This window comes from Hetaerina americana, unplaced genomic scaffold (assembly GCF_022747635.1).
Source record: "Hetaerina americana unplaced genomic scaffold, ioHetAmer1.1.p SCAF_23, whole genome shotgun sequence".
NCBI classification, from domain to species: domain Eukaryota; kingdom Metazoa; phylum Arthropoda; class Insecta; order Odonata; family Calopterygidae; genus Hetaerina; species Hetaerina americana.
The window spans coordinates 7,186,273-7,203,192 of record NW_027286797.1 but is presented as its reverse complement, the minus strand read 5'-3'; the positions used below and the strand labels follow the sequence as shown (position 1 = coordinate 7,203,192).

The window sequence follows — 16,920 nt, the reverse complement described above, 5'->3', positions numbered from 1 at the left end:
TTTCAATGCTTAACAAAACACTTGATTCTGGTGAATGCCTCCTCCATGAAGCACCAATCATCTCAGAGTCTATTCATTGCTAAACGCATAATTTCACACTTAGCTACGCAGAAATTCTCCATATTGGAGAGAAATGATATTCAACTTATGTGATTTTCACTTTGATATTTTTATTCTAGCCATCCAGGTTTTGTTAAATATCATTTCTCTTCAATTCATTACAAAGAAAATTGAAAATCATCACCAATATTTAACTCTTTCAATTCCTTAATGGAAATTCACATTTTGCTACACTGGCAAATTAAAAACAAGTTAATCCTTTCCCTAATGCAACCCCATAAAAATTAGCATTTCAGAATTTAAGTGACACAAACCCATAAATTTTTTGAATGAATTGAAGCACTATGTTAAGAAAAATGGAATATTTACAAACATGCTCACATTAAAAGCACATCATTATAACCTACTACTTTCAGCAGACTGCATCCAATGTTTGATTTTGAATGAATAAAGGTATCATCACACGCTGATTTTAAACTTTAAAATTAGGTTGCTCTCGCCACTGTTTCGCAACGTGAGAACCATCCTCACTGCATTGACATCCCAGGCAATCAACTATGCCATCTCACAAACTATGATGCAAGTTTCCTTGGAAATTAACAAAAATAGTTTTTCTTTATTGACATTGACAGAGAAAATGAATTTATTATACACATAATTGATTCAGCAAATTTTAATAACTTGAGGCAAGCCTCTACTTTCCTTAAACTAAAGATATGATGTAGAAAAAAATTGCAATTGATCCCTTTTACTCTTTTTACATTTTCAAAAAGTTGCTCAACTTTTGCAATATTTGTCTAGCAAGTGATGAGTGTAATTATGAGGGCGGCTCAATAAGTACCCGTGCTAGAAATGAAGAAACCATTTCTTCAAAATCATTTTTCTTATATTTCAACATATTCCCCTTTTAGAAAGATACACTTCTCCCGACGTTCCGGCCATTTTTTTAACCCCTCCAAAAAATAGGATTTGTTGAACTCTCAAAATTACGCCTCTGTCTCTGGTGATAACTTCCTCGTTTGAGCTAAATTTTTTTCCCACGAGCCATTTCTTCATGTCAGGGAATAAGAAAAAACCCCAGGGAGCCAGATCGGGTGAATACGGGGGGTGCGGCAGCAATTCATGATGTAGTTCATGCAGTTTGGCAGTGACAACTACGGATGAATGTGCTGGTGCGTTATCGTGGTGAAACAGCACCTTCTTTTTGGCCAACTGCGGCCGTGTCTCCTTCACTTTTTTGTCAAAGCGGTCCAATAACTCACTGTAGTATTTCCCAGTGATCGTTTTTCCTTTTTCTAAAAAATCCATGAGGATGACACCATTTGCATCCCAAAAAACCATCGCCATGACCTTTCCGGCCGAACAGACCATCTTCGCCTTCTTTGGGGCAGATTCACCGGGAGAAATCCATTGTTTTGATTGTTGCTTAGTTTCTGGTGTGTAATGATGAATCCAGGTTTCATGAACAGTGATAACTTGATGCAAAAACACCTTTGGATCTCGCTTAAATTGCTACAAACACTACTTCGAAGTTGACAGCCGGATAAGCTTGTTGTCCACCGTGAGCAATCGCGGCACCCATTGGGCCGACAATTTTTTCATCGCCAACTTATCATGTAAAATATTAATTGCCATTCCAGTCAACACACCCACAGCCTCTGCTACTTCGCACACTTTCGTTCATCAATCAGCGAGAATCATGGCGTGGACTTTTTGAATGATTACCTCGGTAACCACGTCTGCCGGGCGTCCTGGTCGCTCCTCATCAAAAACAGATGTTCGTCCCCGTTTAAATTCGTTGAACCAATATCTAACTGTGGTCATAGATGGCGAAGTGTCCCCATAAACAGCATCCAACTTTGCTTTTATCTCCTCGCACTTCTTCCCATCCAAAAACAAAAAGCGAATTACCGAACGATACTGCTCTTTTTCCATCTTAGCGAAAATCATGAAACAAGTCTTACTCGAATGGCTGCCAAGTCCAAACTAACCTTTAAATCAGCCTGAAATTTGTTTCACCGTCGTTGGATAGATGGCAGCACACGATGATAACATAAACTTCCCTCCGGAATGCCCTTTGTCATCAAACACAGGCACTTATTGAACTGCCCACATAATGCCCTTCATCACCATATAAGAAAATGACCACTGCTATCATCTATCAAATGATAAACGACAGTGAGGCCCCTATTTTACATTTTCGAGAGGAAAGGATGAACTAAGTCTTCAAAAAATATAACTTATGTGCCATCACTACCCAAGGTAGAAAATAACATGAAATGTTTATTGTGATTGAAACAGATAATTAAAAAATACTGCCTCATCTGAGAGAATTTCAAATAACCTTGCGATGAGAAAATAAAGTGCAAGACTCATATTTTTTACTTTATTTTAAAGTTCTCTTTACTTAGAGTAATAGTAGTATTTAGGGGAGGTGACCGACAACTGAGGTCATTTGCACTATAGAGGATTGACAGGAAAGGATGAAGGGTGGAGAGAAACCTGGCATTGGCATTAGCCTACTCTTTACGAAAGGCACCAAGGGGTCCACAGTTTAACATCCCATCCGACGGACGGCGTACTAACTCAAAGAGCTCTCCACAAGGCACTTCAAGTAGGGATCGAGATACCTCTGAAAATTATTCAACACCGCCGGGATATGAACCCGTGGCCTCTGGGTAGGAAGCCAGTACGTTAGCCCCCGCACCATCTCGATCTGCTCTTTACTTTGAATTTTCCTTGAATTGAATCTTTTCCTTGCAAGTCCTGCTACATAGTTGAGGATCCACAGTTCAAAGCTTGGTGAAGACAAAAATGATCAAAGAGAGAGGGCAAACTTTGAATAAAAATGCTCATATGCTCGTCATACTACTCAGTTACCCATGCTACATATTTCTTGGATGCATGCGTATCCTCCTTTTTCTCGGCTACCTCTTCAGCTTCTCTACTGAATCGACCGCTCTTGTTTTTAATCTATATAAATGACCTCCCAGTAAATATTAATCCTCAGATAAGACTTTTTGCAGACGGCTGTATTATCTACAGAAAGCCGAAAATGACAGAGACCGTGACATACTTCAAAGGGATATTAATAAAATGGCAGATTGGGTGACAAAAAATGGGATGGATATTAATGTTAGCAAATGCAAATCCATCACTTTTAGTAACAAGGTAAATGGAAACAATAGGTAATATAAATTCTCAGAAAATGCCATTCCTAGAAGTGATACTTGCAAATACTTAGGTGTATATTTAACTAAGGACTTAGGGTGGGGGCTAAATGTGGAGCACATCTTTAAGAAAGCTTTCAAAACTCTTCATTGGGTGATGAGAAACCTCAAAGGGAGCATTAGAGCAACCAAGGAGAAGGCGTAAGACCAATTTTAGAGTACGCTTCTCTTGTATGGGACCCTCATGAAGAAGGTCATATCAAAAAACTGCAAAAGCTACAAAGAAAGGCTGCCTGATATGTACTGAGGAAGCATAGGAGGATGGAGAGTGTGTCTGACATGCTAGAAATGCTGAGCTGGGCACCTCTACAAACTAGAAGGAAAGTAAGCAGACTTTGTGGAATGTTCCGCATTCTGAAGGGGGAGAAAGCTCGGGAAGATCTTGGGAAAGAGGAGGGGAACCCAAATTTTATAGGGAGAAATGATCACAAATTTAAGGTAAAATGCTGGGCACAGAGAACAAATAAAAAAAATTTTCTTTTCTAAACAAAACAATTGTTGATTGGAACACCTTACCTGCAAAAATATTCGAGCCCTTTCCCAACAGAGTGTATACTTTTAAGAAAAGATGTAAGGAATATATGTAATAATTTGATTGATGTGTGGTGTATTGTATTATATGTAATAGCTTAATTTTTTTTAATTTATCTTTTTTTCTTGCTGATTGATGGATGTAAATGAGATGGGGATTCACTTGTTTTGTTAAAGAGATTTGTGTTTTGAAGTCTGATTTTATCTCTTATCTTTTGTCATTATTTGGGACTTGTTTGCCACCTGACACTGTCTATCAGCACAACTGTATTTTTAATAATAATAATAATAATAATAATAATAATAATAATAATAAAAGAGAGAACTTGGGTCTGTTCCATTGAAGGAATAAAGAAAAGATGGTAACAGTTTTCTACGAGATAAATTTCATAGAACGACCCGGTCGATGCATTACATCATCTTCAGGTGTAATACAGATGATGTCATACATCAAAACTGGGTTATTAAACTTATCTAGAGGAAAATTATTGCCATATTTTCTTTATTATGCTCCAATTCCACCACATCACGCCTGAAAATACTCAATTTTTAGGTAATGCAAGATGTGATGATAAGGCTATAATGACATGCATCAATAAATGACTTAATCCAACATTGGATTCTTTCCTCTTTTGCTTAAAATTTTTTTACTTTATGACCCAAAAATATAGGGTCTACCCCTAATTAGAAATTTCTAGTCTCAAAAATGGCATGAACTGAGGCAATAGTGAATGCCTTGGAAGCATAAAAGTGAGGTTTTACTGTCCTGCAGTTTGCAGGCTAAAAGAAATTTTTCTTAAAGGAACTTTCAAATCAGATTACTCCAAGCAAACCATGTATTCCAAGCATGATCATGGTTTCTAAGTTAATATTTACTGCCTAAAGCCACCATAGCACTATTTTTAAGAAAACAACTGAAAATACAACAGAAAGAACCTTGGAAGGCAGAACACTAACATTAGTTAGCCAAAAAATGCATCAACTCACCTGCCTCGCATCATTAATAATTTTCATTATCCTTTCCGTCATGAAGAAGACCCAAATGCCACCCCACATCATCAGGGATATTCTTAGATAATTGTGATGTCCATCTGAGTTAGCAAGATTAAAGGCCTGTAAGAGGACACCGGTTGGTGAAATTAATTATGATAGCATTTAAATTATTTTTGAGTGACACCAATGGTGGGTAACATGGGTCACAATGAAGCATTTTGCTGTCACTATATTCCCTTGAGCCACTGACTAATAAACTGAGTTCAATTCACTCAGGCCTCTCAAGTGCCCAAAGTACTCTCGGTATTCAGAGAAATTGCAGGGAATTCCATAAGATTAGCTTTAGCAGAGCCACATGCACACTTATATGAGAAATTTCACAATGGGGAAATCATTCACACTGACTACGATTTGATCCTGGATCCATCAATTTCCAGGTCCTGGATCCATCGATTCCCAGATCCTGGATCCATCAATTTCCAGATCCTGGATCCATCAATTTCCAGGTCCTGGATCCATCAATTTCCAGATCCTGGATCCATCGATTTCCAGATCCTGGATCCATCGATTTCCAGATCCTGGATCCATCTATTTCCAGCCAAGGGTTTTAACCAGTTAGCTAAATGTTGAACAATGTTCGGGACATCCTGTGGAAGTGATTTCATCCAAAATGATTGACAATTTCCACAATATGGTTTTAAGGGATCAATGAATTAATGTTTGCAAAATATCTTGGCAATATGGGTGCTGCCACCTTTTTGTCTATAAAGAATAAATGCAGCTGATTTCAAAACAGGTTAGGTGCTTTCCTGTCACAATCCCGATGAGTCTATGCACCGACACACAACTATGAAAAAAACATGAATTAGTGTTCACCACTGAACTCCAGAGACAAAGGAACACTCAAAACAATGGGTTTCTGGAGGCGATCTAGCTCTAAAGAAGGCAAAGTCAGTGAAATTGGCCAACAAGGTGATGGCCATGGTTGTTTGGGTTGAACACAGAATCCTCTACATTGATTACTTGCAAAAAGGACAAACAATAAATGGTGAGTATTATGCGTTGTTATTTATCAGTGAAGCAATGAGATCAAGAAAAACTGCCATCATTTAGCAAAGAATAAAAGTATCTTCCATCAAGACAGTGCACAGGTGTATAGTCTTTCCAGAAGTAGTTTTCATGGAAAATGTTATGGAATTAAAGTTGGAATTATTACAAAATCCACTGTTTTCAACTGATTTGGCTCCCAGTGACTTTGTCTTATTTCCAAACTTGAAAATATGGCTTGGCAAAAAATGATTCACATTGAACGAGGAGATCATTATCAACAGATGCCTACCTAGAGGACCTCCTGAAATCCTTCTTTGAGGGCGACTTAAAAAGTTGGAGAAGCAATGGAAAACGTGTACCAAACTAAAAGGAAATAAGGTTGAAAATAAAAAAAAATGTACACAAAATAATACTTCACAATTTCTTCCTTATGACTTATAGAACAACCCACATAAATGAATCACAAGGAGTATTTGATTATTACACATATTAAGGAATAGCATACTACGCAGCATTATATGAATACATGAGTCCTAAATCCATTCCTTAGTTTTATGCTTATACAATCACGGAATGAAAATGAACTTAAGCCACATATCATTCAACGTACTCCATACTGCCTTTTATCATGCTGGGGATAATACTTCAGCGAGCAATCTGAGTTCCCATGGTCTCCAAGTACGGTGGAGACCTACCAGCCCAAATGCCTTCCTTTGGCTTTTGTTTCATGAAATCCTTCATAGGTATTTTGCGCAAGCCAGACGCAGATGAATTGATCGGAACCCACAACATAAAGACTCAAGTCTTGATTATCTGTGGGTGACATCTGTTTTGCAAATTTTGCGTGCAACTCTCTTCCCAGCAACATGAATATTTTACTAATATCACATTGTAAAGATAATTAAAGACTTTGAAACGAAGATATACTTTTAAAACAATGCACGTTTGAAAAAACTTTACTTTCTTCAAAGTTTTTAATTTCACAAAATCAAAAGTTCTCAATAGTACGTAATACTTGAATATAAACATTTTTGTGTCATCCAAACCTTTCCATTATAGTTTCCCTCACATTCATTCCTCAGAGAATACCATACTCTGCTTTAAGGCGAGCAAATAAATAGTTTTACTATGAGAAAAATAAGTCATTAACTATATAATATGCATTAATTTAATTTGTGTCGCACGGCATGTATGAATTTGCATTAGCGATCCTTTTTTCAGATCCATCCTTCACCAGTCATTTGCTTCTTCCCGACTACATTTTTGGTTCAGTTTTCTGAGGAAAATGTATATTCACTTGATAATAGTTCTGCACTCTTGTAAATCTATATTTCCACCTTAGGAGCTTTTCTGTACGTATCCATTTATATCATGACGATTTTTCATCCTATTTTGATTAACCGTTTTTCCATTATCCATGCTTCATTGTGCACCCATTAACACTGATAATTGAGAGTCTACTGTACATGAGTTTTGATGAGCCCGAAGGCTGATTTACACGCTTCGAGTAGCCAGAGATACGAGGTCTGTTAAAAGATTTCCAAAATTTTTTACAGAGTACTCCCAGTTGGTTATTTTTTAACCCGCTTGGAGGCGGTGTCCATGGAAAATTCCTAAATAAGCACTTTCAACCACTTTGTTGATGTCTCGTTTTGTTGCTTAGACACAGCCATTTATATGGAGGGGAGTTTGTGAAGTGTGGCAAAAAACCAGATCCACAGAAACAAAGGAGCAGCATTAATCTGTAAAATTCTGCATGAAACTCTCCAAATCCTTAACGGAAACTTTTGAGTTGATTACCAAGGCGTATGGTGAGGATGCTATGAAACGTACTGCATATTATGAGTGGTTTCCCCGGTTCAAAAAGGGGTAGTAATCAGTGGAAGATGATGAGTACTCGGAAAGACCATCAACGTAGGCAGATGACCACCACCATATCGAGAAAGTGAACGATCTTGCTCCTGCAAATTGACATTTGACTGTCGGGGGAACTTGCAGATGAGTGTGGTATCTCAATTGGTTCATGCTGTTAAATCCAGACTGGAAAATTGTGGATACATTGAGTCACCAAACTCATGCCTCACCTTATGACAGCAGACCAGAAACAATGCCGAGTTCAACAATATCAGGAACTTCCAAGAAACTGAGGGAGATGCCATGACAGTTACTTTAAATGGAGTATTTGCTAAATGAGCATTACAATACAACAATGTCAGGGGTGAAAATCATTGGCTTAGCTGGAACTAAGCCGGACATCAAAGGATCCGGGTTTGAATCCCAGTCAAGGCGAATGATTTTTACACACTGAAATTATTGAATTGTACTGTCAGGAACTGTTTGATTGAGCCGAAGAGGATGAAACCTTCTTGTCCAGGATCCATAAAGGTGATGAGTCACGGGTTTATGGATATGAAATTGAAACAAAAGTGCAATCTTCACAATGGATTGGGGAAACATCCCCGTGCCCCAAAAAAGCTCTACCAGGGCGCTCAAATATCAAGGCAATATTCATTGTTTTTTCAATGCTAAGGGTATTGTGCATCACTAACACCATGACAGTCAACACGGAGTACTACCTGGGGGTTATGGAACACCAAAGAGAGAGAATCTGGCAAAACGACCCGAACTTCGGAGGAGTGGCAAGTGGTTTTTTCACCACGGCAACGTGCCGGCTCATTTATCTCTCAGAACTCTCAGAGTTTTTAGCCAAATACTAAACCGCTATGCTTCTCCACCCACCCATCCTACCTACCAGACCTGGCCTAATACGAATTTTTCCTGCTCCCCCAAATAAAAACCCTACTCAAGGAAAAAGATTTCCCACAATTTCAGAGATAAAGAAAAATTTGATGGAGAAGCATTCCAGGAGATGCACTACAGCCCTGTTTCAAAAAGTTGAAATACAATTAGGATAAGTATATACGTTGGGGAGGAGAGTGTTTTGAAGGGGACCCTGATCAATTTGTAAAATAAACAAATAAATTTTTAACTCTATTTGATAGTGGAGTATTTTTTTTAGATAAAAAAGTTCTGGAAGTGTTTGAAAAAACCTCACTTACTGATCATTCTACTTATTGGCATGTAATACGGTGATAAGCATACCAATGACACAGTAATTCCGTCAGGCAGCAACTTAAAACATTCTCTGTCTCTCCTTTATATGTGAATTATATGAGGGTCCACAGCATAGAATTACACCAAATAGGCATGAACAGATACCACATATGGGGCCCAGAGCACCTCTTGAAAAGACTGAATGGCCACACTAAAAGTATTGTGAGCAAGTAATGCATTAAAAACCAGTGCTATTGTACGCGACTCAAAATCAGAGCTAATTTCATCCTCATCTTGGGGAGAGAAATAAACATCAAGTGAGAACACCATTGCCACCCATATAAAGCAAGGCATAATACCTCCATCGGCTCTTTCACGGAGAGATATTCCATATATTACAGTAATACAACCTTCTTATTGCATAGCACACAGTGAATATTTAATGTAAAATTAAAAAATTAGGGAAAAGAGAGAGCTTTTAGAATGTAATACTCTAGGTATCTACTGAGTTAAGAACAATGGTAGATTATTCATTTGTTTAAGCTGTTTGTTGAGCGAGTCTGCATATTAAAAAAGATACCTTTTACTACAAAAATTTAACGACTTCCAAAAGCAATTGACAATGCTATGGTCTTTATGAATTATAGCTGACCTGAGGAATAAGGTGGAAAACAGAGCTGGCTGCGAGAGACCCAACTGCCAATCCAATCAATGCTGTCAGAAGCTGCTTATAAAAATCCTTTCCCATGAAAGGCAGCACGCTGACTCCCAGCAGTGAACAAAGACTTATCAATGTAACAAAAAGGAATCCATATCCCCACACTGTAAAGAGCAATTAATATTGCATGTGCTTAAATTTTCACTAATATTAAAAAATGTAACATAGCGAAGACACAGGGTTTTTCAGCTCATTGCTCTCAAAATAACTTCCTAAGGAATACATAAACATTGCATAATTTCATGCGTTGAAAATAATAATAATTTATTAATAATATTAAAAGAGGTTTACCGCAACAATATGCTATCAATGTATTCTTCAGCAGCTCAACTTTTGCTCCTTTATAAAAGTGAGCTAGCACTCTAAATAGGATATCATATTAGCTTATAAATTTACAAAATCATGATGGTCAATATACCCAATGAATAAAATTCCTCCTCATTATATATAACCAAACATGTAAAACACTGTGTTAATTGAGGAAGCAATGGCAATATGCTATACATATAGGAATTTTAACATTTGTCCAATAGGTACCTAATAGACAACCTCTGCCCCTACCTGGGGCAGCTGTGGAACTGCAAGAATGTCACCGGGAAGTCTAACTTCAGTTAAGAAAGAATGCTTACCAGCTTTGCTTTCTACAGGACTACTAACTGGCACAGCTCACAGTACTAATGCCTTCCAAAGATTAAGCAGCATTTGCCTGATAATGAGAGGGACATATAAATTTACCCTTTTCCATCTTTTCCTCATTCACTTTTAGCTTGATTCTAATTTCAGTTTGCTATGGAGGAATATGGTTGAAGTGATAAGAAATACAGATATTAAGGTACAGGAACAGAAGAACATGTTTGAAACAATTTAAGAATGTGATGAAAGTGAAATAAGTCAGTATGGACAAGGCAATATGGAAGAAGTCAAGTTTCCTGAAGTAACATCACCTTCAACAACGGTAATCTACCAATTAAGCTAGGTATTGGGCATTCCTTTACAACTATTAGACACTACCTTTCTCATGAATTCCTCGTTTGGTGTATATTATTTCCTTCTGCAGTTCTCTGCACCATCTTCTTGCTGTCACACCATCCATAAGGCCTATTCTTTTTTCCTATTTACCTAACATTAACCCTTCTATTATTAAATACCGCTCTTTCTATGGGGACATGTTAATCCAGGGGGTAAAATGTTGGGACTACTGACCAGAGGGCACTAGATTGATTCCCAGGGATGCCTTTGAGCACCCTCAGCAAGACTAAAGCTGCGTGACTTTTCAGGTACCCATGCATCTTCCTAGGAAGCCATAACTGGCACAGGGAAAGGAACTGGCCCCCCTACCCTGATGCGTGAATTTCACCCTACAGTTGAACTTGTCATTGGGTGAACTCAACCCTCACTCATCAAGCCAATCTTCAGGTCCACAACTGTGATAGGCCCCTCTCAATACCTCCTCTGCACACAGCCATCTTTCAAGTCCAGCTAGCAAATTCCTCTCCTCACCTTTCATAATCAAATCTATATTCTTCCTCATTGTCCAACTTATTTTTTCAACCCTCTCCAAATACACGTCTCAAAAGTTTCATCTCTAGCTCATATTCTAGCCTCCACAACAAACTCTCTCCCCACATACTGCTGCATTCCATGTAAGTCTTTACTAATCTTTTTGTTGCACTGGAAATTTTGGAATGACCTAAAATCAGATTTTTTGATTTTACTAAAACCAAAAGTGAGCAGTCTCAAGGTTATGCTGTACAGGATCTTCCCCACAAATAAGCAGAATGATTTTTCCCCACCAATGCGCATGGCCGGAGCGTGGGCGATTTGTGGCCGGAAAGGTGGTGAGAGGTCTTGGGAAAGCCACACGACACACATCACTTGTTTGCAGGCCGCTACAACGCATGAATTGCGGCTGGACTGGACCCCTATTTGAAGGTCACATCACAATTTCACAATGCCATGTTCCTTGGAGCTAAAATACACAAGCGCATTTCGTGTTAAGCTTGGAAAATCAGGTTCAGAGACCATGCCCATGGCTAAGGAGGCTTACAAAGATGAAGCAATGCCCCAAGGAATGGTTGACCACTGGCACAAGATGTTCCGGGAGGGCAGAGAGGAGGTTGACGATGAGGAATGCCCTGGACATCCATCAACAATGCAGTCGACATCCATCAACAACTACACAATGAAAATGTTCAAAAATTGAGAGACCGAAGGTTTAGCCACGAGAAAGTTGTGCACTAAGATGGTCCCCAAGGTGCTGTCTGAGCATCAGAAGGGTGCTCATGTGACAAAATGGTTTCTGGCATCACATGCCATCCACACCACAGCCTCCATGTGGCATCACTAAACTTCATTTAATTACCAACAATGGAAAGGAGCTTGAAAGGCAACCATTTTGGAACACAAGAAGCTACGACAAGGTGCCAGACAGAGGTTCCCATCTATGCCTTCCAGGAAGCATATGACAGCCAGAGGTGCTGGCATTGGTATGTCAATGTACAAGGGTGCAATTTTAAAGAATTTTGGTAAATTGTACTTTGATTTGAAATAAATTTTTTTCCAGATTTATTCTATTTTTTTTGGAACAGACCCTACATGTAATGATTTTGGAACAGATTCTACAAATAAGCTGTGATATTGTATTATTTAAATGTCACAATATGTCCAATACATTTGAGCAACTCGACCAAAAGTGTATCCATTACTCATATTCTTACCCAACACTGGTGGGAAAACTCAAATTATTACTTTACCTCAAATGATGGGCAACTGCTTAGGAGTAATATAATATGAATTGATAAAAAAATTGATTATAACTAATTAACAAAAGTGATATTAAATAAATAAATATTATTTAAATGCTGTTATTTATTTATTTATTTATTTATTTTATTTATTCAGTATAAGTCCGAAAACAGCACATTCTGGCCTTTACATCGAACTATTAACAACGATAACAATGATCACATTTACAAACACCCAAGCCCTAGGTGGAGGAAAATTCACCCAGGCGGGAATCGAACCCACGACCCTTGGAATGGCAGACGAGGACGTTACCCCGCCGCCAACGGGGTCGGCCATGGTGGCATTATGGATGATCAAATAATTTGACATCCGCACCCAAATTACCTTCACTTTGTGAGGGCTTCCTTTTCTCTTCTCTCAATTCCTTCCTTCTCAAATCATGGCTACAGGTCGAGTTCTCCATTTGGTGAAGGAGAAGGGGGCAGACCAGGTCTAATGATGTGGCATTAAATGCCCCCTCATCAATTTTTAGGATCCCAAAAATGCTCTCAGCAGACAAGTAAGACTGAAAAGGTCATAAAAATTCAGAGCTCAACATCACTTCACAATCCACATAGACTTGGCTCAAAGAAGGGTACTTCCAACACATGGGAATCAGCTAAATATCTGTCAATTGAAAATACAGCAGAAGAGAAGGGATGGACATATGCATTTTTAGTTAGATTCAATGAGGTCCATTGCTAGCAATCAAATTTATAATCAATAACACAAAATATAGGTTTTACATTCGTAACTGTACACTTAAATGACAATGGTAATGATATAAATTGCTACTGCTGGAAAAATGCAAGCATATGATTACTTCCCTAGCTGCTGTATTAACATAAAACCCAGGGCATATCAATTATTCGATCTTGATTTAATAGGGATTTTAACTTGCTGATTGGATGGGCTACCATGAACTCTAAGAGTGACAAGAAACTTTGCAACGTTTTATACATATGGATCCCAAAAACCACAGAGGATTAATTATAATAAACAATAACATGTTTTGGAAATCAGGCTTAGGAGTTAATGCACAATGAGTCATTGGCACAAGCTTATTAATAGAATGCCTACTGTTTCTACAATGTATTATTATTCATATTCTACCATTTAAGGTAAGTACTGGATGGACAGACTGAATGATGATAAACTTCTCGGCTTCTCCTAAAGAAAAGGCTGGTATCCAAAATAACAACCAGCCCTTCTTCTAAAACTGTTACTTCCTTTGATCAATCCGTTCAACATCTCTCTCCTATTCCTAACCCTAATTCTCTGGTCTTAACATGCTCCTCTCTACAACAAACCTCATCAAACTATCTGTTTCCTTTCTAACTATTTCACCTCCTCCATCCTTCTCCACACCCACCATTCAAAAGCCACCAACCTATGTCTATCATCCAGCTTCACTGAGCTTGTTTCCGTGCTGTACGCAACTACACTCCATATCAAAGTTTTAATGAGCCTTTCCTTAACATCCATACTCAACGTCCCTGTCATAACTATCTCTTCCTTATGAAAGCTTCTTTGCCTAACACAATTCTTCTTATTTACCCCCAATCTTTGACCATTTTGGTCCAGCACACCTCTGAGAAAGGTACAGTTTTACCTGCTCTAGCTGACAACCTGCTATTTTAATGTTTAAGCAAACATTCCTCTTTCCTAAAAACAACACAACCTTTGTTTTGCTTATATTAAGTATCATCCTATAGTTACCACACTCACTTTCTAATACATTCAGCAATGCTTGCAACCCCTTGGCTGACCAGCCACCTAGAACTTGATCATTGGCAAACCTAACTGATTTTATGAATTCTCTACCAGATTAAATTCTTGTCTACAATTCTTCCCATGCCTCTTTCACCATTTCCTACACATTTCTTTTGAAAATACATGAATAATAATTTTAATTATCCAAATCCTCACATTGTGTCCTCCATCATCAAACCACTCCCACATTTTTAATTTCCCACATCAGTTTAGTTTTGTTTGAATCTCTTACAATATATCCACATCTCTTTTTCGGTATGTACCCATTTTTCTTCCACTGTTCCCACATACTTGCCCTTGCTCATATTGGTATCTTCAGGTGGCTGATACTCCTTTCTTTTGGTCTCAGTTAAACCTTCAACATTCCATTCCCTCAACCATCTTCCCTGTTTTATTCTCTTCCCTGTCTCATGAGTACTTTAGCATACCATAAGTGAAAAGTACATAAGCACTCCGTAAGTAATACATTTTGATATGAATTTATATCCACTCTCAGGAAACAGCAAATTGATAAAGCTCTTCCAAAATCTGTGCCTAACCTTAATATAGACTAACTAATACACTTCTGAATCCTGGGAATTTTTCAAGCATGCCTCTGCCAATTGTGGTGTTTAGATGAGGTGTTCATTTGGATTAAAATCTGTCTCCAGCAGATCTCTGTTGATTTCTCCCCCGGTCATACCTTTTTCCCAACCTGCCGTCCCCCCCCCCCCTCACTACCATCTCTCCCTTCTACTGTCGTATTCTAATATATCATCACTATCAAAAATTTCCTTTCAAGAATATCCATAACTATTTCCCACAATTGATCATATACCCTCTTAAGTTTTTTCTCCTTTTGATTGCTTGGTGGCATGTAGCAATGATTAAATCATTGGTTCAGCTTTTACTCCTACAAATAATATATGATTACTTATCTATTCTATGTTTACAACACCTCTACGTACATTTTTTGCTTAATACTATTGCCACCCCTCACTGACACCCTCTCTCTCCCCTGTATGCTACTCAATAATTATAGCTCCAATACTACAGCCTCATCATACATACATTTCCTCTTTCCATCTTCCTGGATAGTTTTTTCAACACAAAACCATCACTTAAATGAGCATCCACATAAAAAGATTTTGTCATTTTTCACAGACTTTATTTTAAGATACAACTCATTAACCTGACTCGCATCATCATCAGGTGGGAATTTCATTTTCATGCAGCACCGGAATGTATATGCTTAGGGCAGAGGGGAGGAGGCGGCTGCGGTTGGGGCTGAGGAAGGGTGGGATGTTGAAGGCGGGGCTCAATTCGGTGCATTGTAGGGTTGACCAACCCTTCATTGTACCTGATGGCACCCCACCATTCCCGAATCACTCTGACCCCCACCTTCAACAGCCCAACCCTCCTCAGCCCACCCCCCAACCATGGCCACCTTACCCCCTCCCCTCAGTGTATTCATTCCAGTGCGGCATGCAAATGAAAGTTGTACCCGATGATGCCATAAGTCAGTGAAAAGCATTGTATCTTAAAATGAAGTCCGTGGAAAAGTACAAAATCGTTTGCGTCAAACACTTCCATGAAGTGAAGCCCAAAACTGCTGAGTATCTCAAATAGACATATTGAAAATTTCCTGCAGTGGATATGACTTGGCATGTTACCTGTGTTGGTCAGGTACAAAAATTGAAACCAAGTCATCAAAGGAGATTGACAAATTCTTTTCACACATTAGTTTGACACAAAAGAGAAACACACCAACAAATCAGCAAGTACCCTCATAAATATTTGGGAAGGGAAAATTCAAAGCACAAACAGGAAAACACAGATACGCAAAGCTCAACATGCGGATGTGTAATGCATACGTTATGTGTGTATTTAAAAACAAATCATCACCCAGTGTCAATGAACTTAAACTAAGAGCCAGTGTATGCAGTGTGTTAAAAAAACCATTGAAAACAGACACTTCCGTAAATCTGTCTTCAAGGAGTGGTCAACTTCTTGGCAGTACAGAACCTAAGTTAGTAAAATACTCCAGGGTTCCAGTCCATTCAATGGCATCTAGCTGCTTGTACTTGTAGCCTACATTAATCACCCCAGAAATGAAACATTTTTTTTGGTTTTTGTGGCAAATACAGCGAAACCTCACATAATGAGTGTTAGTCGTTCTGCAATCTTTCTTGTCAAGCAAAACACTCAATAAGTGAAACAATTTTTTTGCAATAAATTCATGTAAAATACGATACTGCACCCTAAGCCAAAAAAATAAATTATGTATAAGGCTTGTATAAAAAGTATCAGGAAAAGTTTTGGAAAAATAGTCCATTTCAGGTATTCCCACCATGCCTCAATATTCTTCAAAGTAAATCCCTTGAGCGTCGACACACTTCTGCCAGCGGCTTTTCCACAACTCGAAGGCTCCCTGGTAAGTGGATCCTGGAAGGTCCTTAGGGGTATGCATGCAAGCTTCTTTGATAACACTTAGGGTGCCATGGTAAGGTCCCCAGAGGGAGGGCTTCACTTTAGGGAATACGAAATAGTCTGCTCGTGCCATATTGGGATGGTAAGGAAGGCAATCATCACGATGCCGTTTCAGCAGGTCTTCAAAGTAGATGCTCAACCCCACTTTCGGTCATCCACCAAGACCTTCAGGATAGGTTTAGCGCAGATCTTTCACAACGCCAAGTTTTCAGTGATAATGGTATGAACTGTCATCTTATCAATACTGATTCATCACGA

General features: G+C 38.5%; 1 protein-coding gene across 11 annotated transcripts in view; it reads right to left on the bottom strand.

Moving 5' to 3' along the window:
* Window positions 1–16,920, bottom strand: part of LOC139689414 (metal cation symporter ZIP14-like) — a 71,003-nt gene that overhangs the window by 35,220 nt on the left and 18,863 nt on the right. For all 11 annotated transcript variants that reach the window (XM_071586523.1, XM_071586518.1, XM_071586522.1 and 8 more), the window contains 3 exons: window positions 12,766–12,946; window positions 9,571–9,740; window positions 4,809–4,934 (listed from right to left, as the gene is read on the bottom strand). In XM_071586523.1, coding sequence (XP_071442624.1) covers window positions 4,809–4,934; window positions 9,571–9,740; window positions 12,766–12,946 — 477 coding nt within the window. The remainder of the gene's footprint in view (window positions 1–4,808; window positions 4,935–9,570; window positions 9,741–12,765; window positions 12,947–16,920) is intronic.